The sequence below is a fragment of the Neolamprologus multifasciatus genome, chromosome 13 (genome assembly GCF_963576455.1).
Source record: "Neolamprologus multifasciatus chromosome 13, fNeoMul1.2, whole genome shotgun sequence".
NCBI classification, from domain to species: domain Eukaryota; kingdom Metazoa; phylum Chordata; class Actinopteri; order Cichliformes; family Cichlidae; genus Neolamprologus; species Neolamprologus multifasciatus.
Window position 1 is genome coordinate 25,472,675 of NC_140451.1, and position 14,053 is coordinate 25,486,727.

Sequence of the window (14,053 nt, forward strand, 5' to 3'; positions counted from 1 at the left end):
ATTCTTTGTTATACTGGAATTTGAAGTTGACAAAAACAGAGATATCATGATAATGACACGCATGTAGCAAAATGGCAGTTTTCCTTCTTATTCATTTATGGATAGAGGCTCCATTCATCTGACAATGAAAAGAGAAAAATAAATTACTTGCTGTTGCCTGCTGATACTTGCTAAGTGGGACTGCTAAGCAGATTACCATTAAATTTGTTCTGAAAATTAATGATAACTGTAATCAGTCACTGGACACATTATCGGGTACACCTTGCTAGTATTGGGTTGGACCCCCTTTTTCTTTCAGAACTCTGTCAATCCTTTGCAGAAAAAATAAGGGTTTGGAACATCTCTTAGAGATTTTGGTCCACGTTGACATGATAGATCACACCGTTGCTTCAGCAACCATCAGAAGATGGATACTCTGTAGTCATAAAGGGATGGTCATAATCAGTAACAATACTTTTAAATGATGCTCACTTGGTACTAAGAGGCCCAAAGTGTGGCAAGAAAATATCCCCCACACCACCAGCAGTCCAAAACATTTATACAAGGCAGGATGGATCCATTCTTTCATGTTGTTTATGCCTAATTCGGACCCTGCAGTTTACTGTTATGTTGCTGCAGAAACTGAGATTCATCACACCAATATTTCCATCTTCTATTGTCCAATTTGTTTGAATTTTAGACTCAATTTTCATTTCTTAGCCAAAAGGAGTGGTGCCTGTGTGGTCTTCTGCTCTTTCTGTGTAGTCTTCACTACCATCTTATTCAAGGTTTGGCATGTTGCATGTTTGGATATACTCTTCTGCACACCTTAGTTGTAACTGGCGGTTTTTAGAGTAACTCTTGTTGACTTCCTATCAGCGTGAAGCAGTTGTAGATCTCTGTCTTTGGCAAGACATGAACAATTCTCTGTAAACCTTAGAGATGCTTATGTGGGAAAATCCAAGGAGTTAAATCAGGAGTTAAATATTCAGACCAGCCCCCCTGATTTTAGTCCCATGCTCCATCATTGTGTGAATGTGACTTATGGAAAATGCTGGCCAGATTTGCATTTACTTTGGTATATTCCTGATGTTTCTTCTTTTTAAAAAAAAAAATCTTGCATTTCAAATGATGGATTGCAAAATTTCTCTTAAAATGGCCCATTCTACCAGGATTTAATACTAAATTTTTCTCATTAATGACAAGTTAACACTTTCTCATTTTTGTAATAGTCATTTCATCTTTAGTTGAAGAAAGAGGAAATTCTGTGCAGCCTTAATCATTCAAAGCTGCATCCAAGACCACAAGAAATGGGCCCAGCTCCAAATGAAAATGTTTGTGGCGTCTTGTAAATTCCTGCGGAATAACTAACAGGAAACTACAGTCGTCAAAGAGAACTTTCTTAGAGAGGAGCTGCCAATGTCAGCTAGAGGAGAAGTTTCCATGTGGCTCTCTTTGGTAGGTTTCCACTGGGTCTTTTTCCCCACTTTCATAGCTGAGTGTGTGAGAGAAGTGCTGTTAAATCACTGAGTCATTAGGTGGAGGTGGATGCCACTTTGTGACAAAACTTCTTAAAAGCCTCATGAATAATAGATTTTAGTAAAACAGCCAGGAGCACACTGTTCAGTCTGAGGTTAACGAAGCCACGCTAATGGAAATAAATGCAAACACACAATCACAAACACATCGAGCATTACAAAATATCCAAACCTCCACAGGTCTAATCCCCCACAGTAAATGAGTTTTGAAAAAAAAGTATTCAGGCTGCTGTGTGAGTAAGCGGGCGGTACACGAACCGTGAAAGGTTTTCATTATCTGCGTCAGGCTTAATTGTTGGCTGAGGTGATAGGGTTAGCAGAGATGTGTGTGGGCTGCCAAGGAAAAGAGCTGGGCTTGATTTGAAAAGAAGAAAAAAACATTTGCACAGACACTGAAGCAAATCCCCGTTCTCATTTGATTCAATTAAGAAAACAATGTCAATTAAACCAATGTTCTTATTATTAGTACGCTTCATTTATCAGTCCGTTAGAAAGGACGAAAAACATGATCAATGAGAACAACATCTTCAGGAATAAGATATTTTATACACTTTTTTCTACAAAACAACAATTTTACATTAAATTAGATCATTGAAAATCAATTAAATGTTGCTGTAAAATATTGTCAAATATAAAAACCATTAATACTCTATAAAGAGACTAATAGAGAAGGCCTGTGAGTGATGTTTGATGAAGCACTCCAAAGAAATACAAAAATGCTAAAAAAGTAGGAACAGCAGGAGGCAATACAACAAGAGATGCAGTATAAGCTTCAAGATATGGAAGGAAAAAAACCAAGAGATGCAGTGAAAGCTCCAAGTCACAGAAAAGAAATAATGAAGGCTTGTAAGTGATGTTTGATGAAGTACCCCAAAAAAATACAACAGGGACAAGGAACAGCAATGAGAAACAGGGAACATATTGTTAGAATATTTTGGTTTGAGAGAATGAGTAGAAATGCAGGAGGGGATAATGAAAGTTTACCCAAAGTTATATCTTTTCATTTTTTTATCAGAAAAAAAACACAAAAAACCTGAAACGCTTCTACCTGCCATAATGGTGTCCCCTAAAAAACAGAAAAACATTTTGTGTGTGATCAGTGATTCATTTGAACAGATCTGTGCATGTTTCACATCTTGATGTCCAAAATAACAGCACGCTACAATAGACTTTGCTACAAATATATATATTTCTTGTTCTTATTACTCCACTTTGACCCTTGAGCCTCCAACAAATTCATGCAGCCAAAACAGTTATTTTCCAGCACTGAAGCTACTTCTTGCACCTTCTTTACAGCACTGCAAAGGTGTGAGGGTAAATCTTGTGTCGTCTATATGTACATTTCAACATCTGAAAAGCTGATTTGATTGATAACACTGAAAACCGTTAAAACTAAAAAAAAAAAGGAACTTTATTATTTTTGAATATCTGCTTGGGTATTCAAAACAATGACTATCATACATTTTTTGTAGTGCAGTTATTGCTACAAAAATTAAAAATAATATAAAACTAAAACAACAACAAAAAACAAAACACAATACTGTGTTCTGACATTGATTCATTGATTGACTCTTGAGTCTCTAATTTGGGAAAGTTTGCCAGCTTCCAGACTACTGTACTTTAAATGAATACAGTGTTGGTCAGAGTCTCTTGGGATAATTGTAGCAGCAGATGTACACAGATCATGCCAAACATGACCGAGAAGTTCATCAGCAATTCTCGGGAGTCCTCCGCAAAGTCACTTTGAATTATAACAGCCCAGAATGAATGAGAGATAGTCAGATGGTAAATTGATTAATGAAGTGGGCAGCACATTTGGTTTCTAGTAAGATCAGACATTTCTTTGAAAGAGATTGATTTAATAGAAAGTACAAAACAAGAATCCTGGCTTTCAGGATGCTTCTTAAAACATATTTGCCTAAACAAAACAAATTAGCATTTCCCTGCATGGACATATCACTGAAGGTTAACTTATCTTTTATTTAACTAGTTCATGTCACTTACCTAACAATTTCTTCTGGCCCTAAAAATAAAGCCTAAATAATTTAGTTAATAACATTGAATGTTTATTGCAAAATATATCATATATATAACCATATCCACTTACTCTTCATTAAAGAAATTAGATTGTAAGGTTAAAGATCAGAGCACAAAATGATCATATCTGAATCATCACCGAAGAAAGAATAGTATGTTCTTCCTTCCTCTCATGTTTTACTGATACAGCTCAAGAAATGAAACGACATTTTCAGAGACTATACATTTGAATATAAAACAGGTGTGTTACCAAATTAGCGCTTCGGTATGCATGATCTAGGATACAGAGGGATTTATTTCAAGCCACCAAAAGGAACTTTTGCAGTGCAAATATAAGCAAAGACACAATCAGACATTACATTTTGAAACATGTCAGACTTTTACCAGTTTCTGCTTAGATATAATGAGCATTTTGTTGTACGCTAGACATAGCCCATCTGTTAGCAGCAGAGCGTCATTTAAATGGCTAATGCCCACATAAAGATGCAGACTTCCATGTAAAAGATAAATAGAGTCCTTTTTAGTTTTGTTTACATTGGATTATCCAGCTGAATATTGTGCTTTAAACAACTTACATCGCTTCAGCTAAACATGTTTGGCAGGAAATGAGAGACAGTCGGTCCTGTCATGAACACATACTGTATAGCCCCAAGCTAAAGCACTAACAACAGTGACCGTTATTCTAAATGCAAATGATAACTTCTGCTTATCCAAAACAGCTGGTGAAATGTGCTGAGTGAAGGTTTTAGGGGGCTATATGTACAGTAAGCTATTCATTCATTCTTAAACTTGTTCCTTGGAGGTGATTCAGGTCTCTGGTTCCCAAACCAGTGATTGTGTTTTGATTGGCTATTTGGCCACATTGCCTTTGCTCCCTCTGCACAGCATCAGAGCCATTCATCATTTGTTGATTAGGTGTCTTCGACCTCTATAGTGGACTTATCTCTAAGTCATCACCTTGCAAAATAAAAAAAAATATTGTGTGCTTAAAACTGCTGGCTTCCTTCAACAAACTAACCAAGTCAAGTTTAGTCAAACACATTAGTCATTGTACTATTTGTTGCCAACAGTGAATTTATTGATTAGTTACTCACAGTCTTCCCAAACCAACCTAATACAATCAGTGTCCATGTTCTGTCCGGCCCACTCAGAAATTCAGTTTCCACTGCTATAAAACAGAGAAATGCTGGTGACAACTTGTTTTAAAAATTATTTGAATGATTCATTAATTATCTAAGCAGCAGATTCTTTTTCTGTCAAAATCTGACCTTGAGTAATCATTTGATCTTTCACTGAATAGTGTGAGTCACAAGTTATCTTAGAGCTTCAGAATTAGCCATTTATAGCTGTTCTGGCATTCAGTAAATCATCATCAGTAAGTCATTTTAAAAACACAAATGCCAATAAAAATGACATAACCTCATTCTGTATCATTATGGATATTTTTAGTTTCATGGTCTTTAAAGCACCTGTCTATTTCTGTTAAATTTGTAATGTTACAATGGCGACTGCTCAACTAATGATAGAGGCATATCAGAATCAGAAGAATATGTAGAAGTCATGAGCCAAAAGCTCAAGTTTCAGACTGCTCTAACTTGCTCCATTTCACATACCTTTTTTTTTCCTACTCTTGAGTATGCATGATGTCACTGAGTCTAGATAATATTGTCATTATAGACCCATTCATCTGCTACTGAGCCTGTGTTTTTATCAGGGATAGCCAATCAGAAGAAAGTTGGGTTAAAGGGAGGTAGATGCGAACTAAAATACAGATGCTGGATGAAATGAGGGACTGTACCAAGGCCCAGTAGAAGATTAATCGGGATTGTTTTGAAATAATAATGGACTAGAGTCCAAGAATAGCAAGAAGATCTTGATAGATTGTACCGTGAATCTCTACATTTTATTAAAAATCCAAAGTCTCTGATAACTTACAAAAACCAATATTGGTTTATCTTTCTCTATGAAGCGATACTATTTTACACTATTGGACGCCTCTTTGTCGCCATATCAATAGTTACTAGCTATGATCCTCTAAATTGGCCTTTTTTGATGTGACTAGAGTTCTGACAGATGTGGGGACATCTGTTCTGGACATGTGTTTTGTTAGACATGGAATTTACAGGAAGACCTTAAACTTAAACATTGCTATAGCTATTGGTGAATTTAAATATCATATGGATTGCAGAAAAGGAGACGTTTCATTATTTTTTTTAGAGGCCACTAATATTTTATGTTATTTGTTTATTGCATATTAATTGTATGTATGTAGACCTTGTATTTTTGTTGTATTTGTGGTATTTTGGGGATATATGTCTGAAAGTTGCATTGGCCAAATCTCCCTTGCACAACAGATTTGATTTCAAAGGAACTTCCTAAATAATGCTAAATAAATAAATAAACAAACACAAAGCTGGAAATGAGCACAAGTCTCCTTTAATAAACCAAACAAACAACAGACTGCAGAAAGATTATTTTAAATTTAAACAATATGTTGCAAATTTGATGGAACAGTTTCTTTGATTGACAGATACTACACCTCCAGTCTTTACGTTACCCACCAGGTGTCAGTAGCCTACATGTCACTAATATACTGCATGCTGCAAAAGCAGACAAAGAGTATGCCTGGATCCCCAGCATTTATACATGCCAGTGGATTAACTAAGCACAAACTGGAACCAAATGTGCCACAGCATGTTAGAATTATAACGCTGAAGCTGCAGACAAACTGGTTCTTAATAAAAACAAACAAACATTTGCTTCTTTGATACTTAAAATGATCTTAAGACAGTTTAACTGCGCTAGATGACTAAGTGCTTTCTACGAAACATGACTAAGAGCATGAAGTAGTCTGAGCTGAAAGAGATGCTTTGATCAGTGCCCTACTTTTCTTGGGCTAAAGAGGCGATGAGGCGGAGGGAGATGCACGCGAGAGGCAGGGAGGGGGGCGGTCCTACGTGTCCTCCTCCCCAGTCTTGCGCTCAGTGGTGTGCAGCATTTGAACAGAGGCAGGCAGGGGAAGCAGAATGAGTGGCTAGACATGACCTTTAGAATACATTTGAGGAATAACCCGATGGTTTCAAACCACGGACCTTGAACATCTGGATTTCCCTTCGTATTGGATATTTAATTTAAAAGGAGGTGTTGGAGGAATATCTCCCCTCAGCGTTGGACTCTATCTACCAGTTCCTCAGCATAAAACCATACCTGGCGCAGGTCTCAGAGTCTCCTTAATCTTATTTGTATAGACAGCGAGCCCGGCTGGCGACACATTACAGAGTATCTTTATTTAAAGCGCTTTAACAGAAAATGTGAATCCCTGCCTTCTCCGTGAGGGAGCCGAACCCCCGTCGTTGGCATCTGAAACAGCTGGCTTGTGTCTAGAAAATTGTGGATTAACGATTTTTTAACCCCTTCTCCCAAGGAACCTCGGACGTCTTTCAGTGGCCTGTAGCCACAATGAGCGTCGATTTAATTGAATTAACTACATGAGCGGTGTCGAAAGAAACGCGTTTCTCTCAGATTTAAAAAGGGAAAAAAAATCCATATCTGCTGAAATAAACGGCGCTAGGAAAATATGGAAAACGAGGTGTTCACTCCTTTGCTGGAGCAGTTCATGCTCACACCTCTGGTCTGCTGGGTAAGCTCCCTAATTAGCTATTCAGATGTGTCTTGAGCTCGCCAATTAATCACCCCATGCTGTTCTTTTATTGATTATCTATTGTCTCCTTTTCAGGTGAAGACGGTCGGACACTCGACGGTGACCGATGGCACCAAATTATCGGAATATATTGAATTAGTGGATGGGATTTACCTGAATGAGATCATGCTTGAGATGTAAGTAGTTTGCGGCACACATCCAGAAATATTACCAATCATTGCATTAACAAGGGTTACATGGTTAAACCGTACCCATTCTGTGTGGTTATATGTATGCATTTTGGTCAGTAAACGGGGTCTGTGGGTGTGGAAGGTCAAAGTGGTACTCACCCTGGGGGGTTTTCGTGGGTCATCCCCTCATGAGCAAATTAAGCAACTGCAGCCTCTGTCCGGCGCTTAAAATGAATGTAGGCTAAGCACAAAGGGACTTTGTATTGGGGTCAATGATGGGTCGCACTGTCAGAAATCTTTGCAGACAGTTATTGTCAGGGGTTCTTTAGAGCTCTGCAGATTGTCTGCAGGCATGTTTGCTGCAAAGATGCGTGCGTGTTTTCTTTTAAGTCATCCTACACTGTCATCTGCAGCCGACTGGAAGACACCCCGCCCCTGGAAGCTGCAGCTTCACGTTTCCTGCTGTGCTGTAGATTAAACTAGAAATAGTAACCCTAAGAGGAATCCCTGGTAGCAGCACAGAATCTGGATGTTGACTGCACTGCAATGCAGCAGGCCAACATTTGGTTTACATTCAGCTGAAAGCGAAGGACTGCTTATGTATTGGGAGTTCTGTTGATAGTGAGAGAGGTTGGGTGTTTGATAAGGCAAAGGTATTTCATGTTCAGTTTGTCTCTTTCCAGTCATATATGTAACATGGCAGAACACCGCTTTCCATTCCTTTGTCTGGCTCCTGGCTGGTACTTCCTGCTAGCAGGACAATTTTTCATATTTTCCGCTAATGCTACACTCCACACTGTCAGCATTTATCCCCCCGCCTGCCTGTCTAAGCACCATTCAACCCAGCCTGCTCTCACTGGAATTGATTTTCACCTCTCAAGAGATTATGTGTTGCACTTTCATGTGACAACTTATTGCCACATCAGTAGCTCGGGGACATGTATGGATATTCTAATCCGTCTTTCCATTATTTTGTGTACAGATTTATGTTATTAACAAGTGTGTAGTGTTTTGGAAGGATAAATGTGTGGCTGCATTGCATGAGGAGCTGATTAACCCCCCACACGGTTTCCTCTCTTTGGATGGTTTCCTCTTCCTCCTGTCCTGCCTTCTTATAATGTCCTCGACCTCTTGCTGTTCGCCCATCACTCTAAGCTGCCTATCTTGAGGTTTCAACTATCTCTTCCAGCTCTTTTTCCCATGCTTGTTTTCCTCCTCCAGGCTTTTTCTACATGCTGATGTATTCTCCAAATGGCAAGGCCGTCTTTCCTCTTCCACACATAGCTTCTTCAAACAAGTCTGCTATATTTTTAGTGCATTTGACCCCTTATGGGAACACATTATGGTGGAAAAAGAAACAGGAAGGATATGGGGGGAAGGGAAGGGTCAGAGGACCGAGGAAGGCAGAAAATGATTTGCCAAAAAGCCAGAGATGAAAACAAAACTTTGACATGACAGGAAAGATTTGCAAAAATAGAGCAAGTGTTTAACACACAAAAGACAAATTCACATCCCTGGTTTGCTGAGCCACAATGGCAATTCCTCAGTTCTACATATTAACACAAAGGTGTGTGGCCATGTAATTGGTAGGATTTCAGTCTGCAGTAAAATGGAAAGAGCCAGAAGGAAATTTCCTGTGGATGGTTGAGAGCTCTATGCTAAAATGAACTGTGACTGCCTTAGTGATCGCCTGACAGGATGCTGGGAATATTCAGTCACAGCCCGCACAGTGTGTTTATGTTTGTGTGTCTGCATGCTTTTCTGCAGGGCTTCTGTCTCTGTGTGGGAGTTTGTGTATCTGTGTTTTTTTTGTTTTTTTTTCCCTGTGTATTTGGTTTTGGACTGAGGCAGCTGTTGGTAGTCATCTTGTTCAGCCACCCTCCCACTCAAAGGGCTACAGTATTGGTCAGATTTAGTGTTGATAAGACTGCTCTTTGTCTGCTTCTCCTGCTTTACAGGCATTGCAGAATTAACTTCAGCTAACTGAAATATCATAAACTCAACCGTATATTACACCTCATGGTTGTAAACTTTGCAGCTGCTGCAGAGCCCTTTGAATAATAGCTATATCTTTTTTTTTTCATTGTCATCCTTTTGTAAATGTAACATGAGCTTATTCAGTATTAAGACCATAAATGTGATTGAAAGCGGTGCGTGGTGTGCGGTTATACTTCCCTCGGCTCCATCTCTCATTAAAAGTAGCTTAGAAACTTCTCCGAATACCTGTAGGTGATAATTAACAGGGCTCCCACTAGAACACTCTTACTCACACATTTAGTTTTTTCCTTTTCTCCTCTGTTGTGACAGCTTGAAACATATTGTAGTGAGTGTTATTGCTTTGCTTGAAATTGATCCAGCTGCACTAAAAAGCTGTACTCTACTGGTGTTACCCTCCAGCTGCTGACTGCTGTTTACATTAACTGCTGTTCCAACAACAAAAAAACACCCACTAGCGTTCAGCACAGTTAGCACTGCATTTAGAAGAGTCAATGATATAACTACAAAACTTGCATAAATGAGTGGATGGAAGTCGGCATACTTTTATGTTATAATAAAACATTAATAAATATAGTGTGATCACTTCACATGCATGCGTAATTACACACCTTTGTGGTATTTTATTGGCAACATCAGCTGTTGTAGAGCAAGCTTTAGTATTGCTGTGCGCATGTCTCTATCCAGCACAAAGCGGGAGACATGGCGGACCGGCTGGCAGCAGTTGTCATGAGGACAGCATGGGAGAGCACAGAAAGAACTGAGAGACCCCAGGATTATCTAACGGTTTGCTGACAGACACCCAGATGGCACCGTGTCCCCTCCCCCTGCCCTCGTGTGACTGACATTACCTAGCCAATTACATCGCCTCCGTAGTGCTGTCGAACCAATTAGTTTTCCCGCCCAGCAAGAAAGTGCCAATTAAATTTTTGTCAGAGTGACAACTGTCCATTTGAATTCTTGGCTTTTTTGCAAAGTCTGTAGACTCGTGCTGGCTCCTTGGCCTGTTCGGTCAACCGGTCAGTCCGTCCTTTTACAGGCTGCAGTTACCCGATTTATTTGAGTGAGACAGACAGTTGATGGAAATTGGCTGTGCAACATTTGTCATGTTGGATGTCAGTGCTTTTCTAGCATTGCAAAGCTGTGAGCACAACTTTAAACTAGAAAAGATGTTCAAAAAACTGGCCGCTAATTTTACTGAAGTAGCTACAAGCGTAAAGTAGTAACGCATATGTGAGAAATGGAAAGAATGCGGTTCCACGTGTTCTGTGGTCAGTACTTCTGTTTATTATTCAGACAGATCAGTGCATGTCTGTAAGTCTGTCTGAATAGGTGCACATATGGGAAAGAGAATGTGAGAAAATTGAGCATAACGTCCAGCTGTCAGAATTTTCATCTGCATATTTTTTTCTCACCAAAAACACAGAAGAGGGAAACCATTAAGAAAGTGAAAATAGATTAGTTAAAACAGAATGGATTGTTTTAATTGAAGCCTAGGATTGGTAGATGCAGAGGATTCACTACGACTTCCACCATACCACATCTTGCACTTTGGTTGTACTGTTGTAACAGCCATTGAGGTTTGCCGTAGATAATCAACTTAAAATTACAATTTAAATGGATGTAAATTCCAGCATTGGCTGGTTTTTACTGTGTGAAGTCATATGTGCACCAATTGAATACTTTACTTGAAACAAAGCTCTGTTGCATGTTGATACATGTTTTTTGTCTTTACAATTTTCACTCCGGATTCACACCCAGGTGTTATTGCTCCTCTGCTCTTCTCTAGCTTTTTAGCAAACTAGAACAGCTAAGAAAAAATACTCAGTCATGCAATACCAGTAGGTCTCAGAGGGGTAAATATTTCAATAGGGTCAAATCTTATTTTCTTCTTCTTCTGCTGTCTCTCTGCATCATTTACCAACACCTACAGATCCTGCACCACATGCTCTTAGTCTGTTTCTCCCGTCTTTCCTCCAGCTGGCATCTTCATCTGTCCACTTCCTTTTCTGTCCACACCTCAACACTCCTCTCTCTCTCTCACTCTCATTTCTCTCTCCTGTTTTCTTTTGAGCAGCACGTTGAAGCCTTTGTTAGCTTTCTCTGAGGCTAGTTACAGCAGACATAGTTGAAATTCCTGCTGGATTGGAGAATGGAGGCAGACAAATGTGCTGCTGGGTTGTTAGTGTTTGATTTCCCTCCTGCTCTTGGCTGGAGTGTGGGATCCATCCTTCAACATCGAAGTGTCCGCCTTGGATCTCAACTCTCATAATCATCATTGTGTCATTCTCTCTCTGCCCGGCGAGCAGGGGGATGTGTATCATATCAGGAAGGAAACGGCAGCTGTGACCTTGGGAGGACAAAACTTTAACAAGGCTGTGTTAATATGAGACACTCCAAACCTTAGAAACAAGGACGTTTAACCCCACAGGAATCGTCGTAGAAATTTAAACGCAGATTTTCTGAGTTTTTCACTCTAGCAGTGCAGAGTCATTTGACTTACAATTACCCGACTCTTAAAGTATAGTATTTAAGTTTGCTGCTGCATAGCATTTAGCATGACTATGAATAAATTGCTGCCCATCACAATTTAATACTGAACTTTTAAATTCCACTGCTGATGCTATTTGCCACCATTTCAAATGTTCATTTTGGCAGCTTTATATCTGATTTTTATTAAAGGTAGCTGTTAATTTGCTGGTGCTGCTATTTGCAATTAATGCAAACTCAACATTTCCTCCATCTGTTACTTATTTCTATCCTTTCAGCGGCTCAGGGATATAATCCCTTCTGTTCAATGAAAGACTTATGGGGTGAAACATCTGCAGGAATTGTTGAGTTTCATTAACAGCAGCTTAACACTGAGAATTAACAGCAAAGTAAAATTAATCGTCGACCAGGTAAAAAAAATTCTGTTCCAAAGAGTGACCCATAGCAGAATGATTGAAGTGTGATTTATGTTAGAAAGATTCATTCTCTATATTGACAGTGGATGTGTCTAAATAAGGTGTGAACCCTTCTCAAATGAATTAATAATTAATCTTATTTAAAAGTTTCTCTTTTGCAAATGTGTGTTTGCAAAAAAGTACTTTTTATACTTTTTGACAGATAGTGTGTAGTCCTGCGGAGGAACTCCACCTTCACTGTCTTCCACTGAAAGTATCAACACTAGACCTTACTTTGCTCTGAGGCCTTGAGGAACCAGTGCTTCACCTCCTACACATTTCCAGTTTGAGCAGTTAGTCCTCCATTATGCAGATAAACTGCAAGATAGATGACTAACTTTGCAAGGACTATCCTCAGCACCTCCAATCCAGACTGGTAGGAATGAGTTCAGCTACAATCCTTGTGGGCACACGGAAGACAGGAAGAGGCCCTGTGGTAACAGAAAGACAAAGACGGAAAAGAAACGACTCCATGAAAAACCAGGACAAGGAAATGGGGCGATGAGAACTCGGTGTGTTTAAGCACTACAGTTTCCGTGAGAAAAGGTGAAGAATGAGAGAAGAGGATGCAGTCCACATCAGTAAAGAGTGGTGGATGTTACTTTGTTCCCAGCATCTTGCACTCCCAGTATTCTAATGGGGTAAAGTAATACAATCTGCATTGCAGCCCAAGTTAAAAATAACCTAATGGTGCAGTGACATATGATGCTCTAGGATCACCGTCTGATTCCTCACTAATTTGAGATTAATTGGATTTATAAGAGTATGTGTTACCTCCTGCCTGTGCTTACTGTACTTCAAAGCTTCTGTTTGGAAATGCAGTCAGTGTAATGATGCACTCCAAAATCTAAAAGATAAGTGCTGATTTCCTCATTTTGTAGCTGACTTGTTAGTATGGATAATTGTTAATAACTTTCTTTGCTTTCATAATAAGTGTGATGTTTTAATCAAGGTATCCTATTTATTTACTATTCATTAATCAATTCCCTAATATTTGACCGATATTCCTACATGTCTACAAATATTGTATTAGTGTCCGACAGAATGAAGTCTTGATTATGCTCCACTGTGGACGTGGACAGCTGGAGACCCAACAAGCATGCAATGATTCCTGTTATCCTCCTTGGAAATGCGCTGCCTGGGGCGGATGCGTAGTTGGTGCATTGTAATGTAAATTCCCTGCGGACAAAAAACAGGCAGGCACCTGGGTGTGCACAAAATTTACGCCGCCCAGATTCAAGTGGATTCGTGTTTACTCACAGACAAGGAAAGTCGAGGCTTCAGATCACAGATATACAAGTGGTAAATATGAGCTTCCTCCAAAGGGTATTTGGACTCGGGAGGAGCTCAGTAATCTTGGAGTGTCTCAAAGTAGTACTTATACTCCCTCGCACTGAAAGTAGCCAGGATAAACGGTAGAAAATAAAAGGGTGTCATTTTCTATCAGCCTGTTGGTTAACAGTTCTACAAGCCATATAAGGTTTAGATCTGTGTTACTGGGTTGGTTGCATGCCCTCAGTGGTATTTGAACCAACTGGTTTAAAATTTTGACATTTTTAAAGGCTTCTGCTGTTTCTTTGTGCTTCTGAGTGGTGGAAAAAACAAACCGAGGGCGGTGTCAGACAGCCTTAATTCTTTACGCCGACCTGAAATTATCCTGAACCAAACCGTCAGCCTTAACACGGCTGCTAATAAGAGCTCATCCTCCAGATTTCTTTCACCGGCCTC

The 14,053-nt window shown here is 39.5% G+C and overlaps 1 protein-coding gene across 8 annotated transcripts in view; it reads left to right on the forward strand.

Annotated features, from left to right (window-relative positions):
* The first annotated feature begins 6,519 nt into the window (after positions 1 to 6,519).
* The window catches only part of ccdc88ab (coiled-coil and HOOK domain protein 88ab), a 71,716-nt gene continuing 64,182 nt past the window's right edge, over positions 6,520 to 14,053 (forward strand). For 6 of the 8 annotated variants that reach the window (XM_085181683.1, XM_085181682.1, XM_085181686.1 and 3 more), the window contains exons 1-2: positions 6,520 to 7,194; positions 7,291 to 7,391. In XM_085181683.1, the coding sequence (XP_085037809.1) occupies positions 7,132 to 7,194; positions 7,291 to 7,391 (164 nt within the window). In that variant the 5' untranslated portion in view covers positions 6,520 to 7,131. The remainder of the gene's footprint in view (positions 7,195 to 7,290; positions 7,392 to 14,053) is intronic. The other 2 variants (XM_085181680.1, XR_014877415.1) reach the window with 2 other exon arrangements.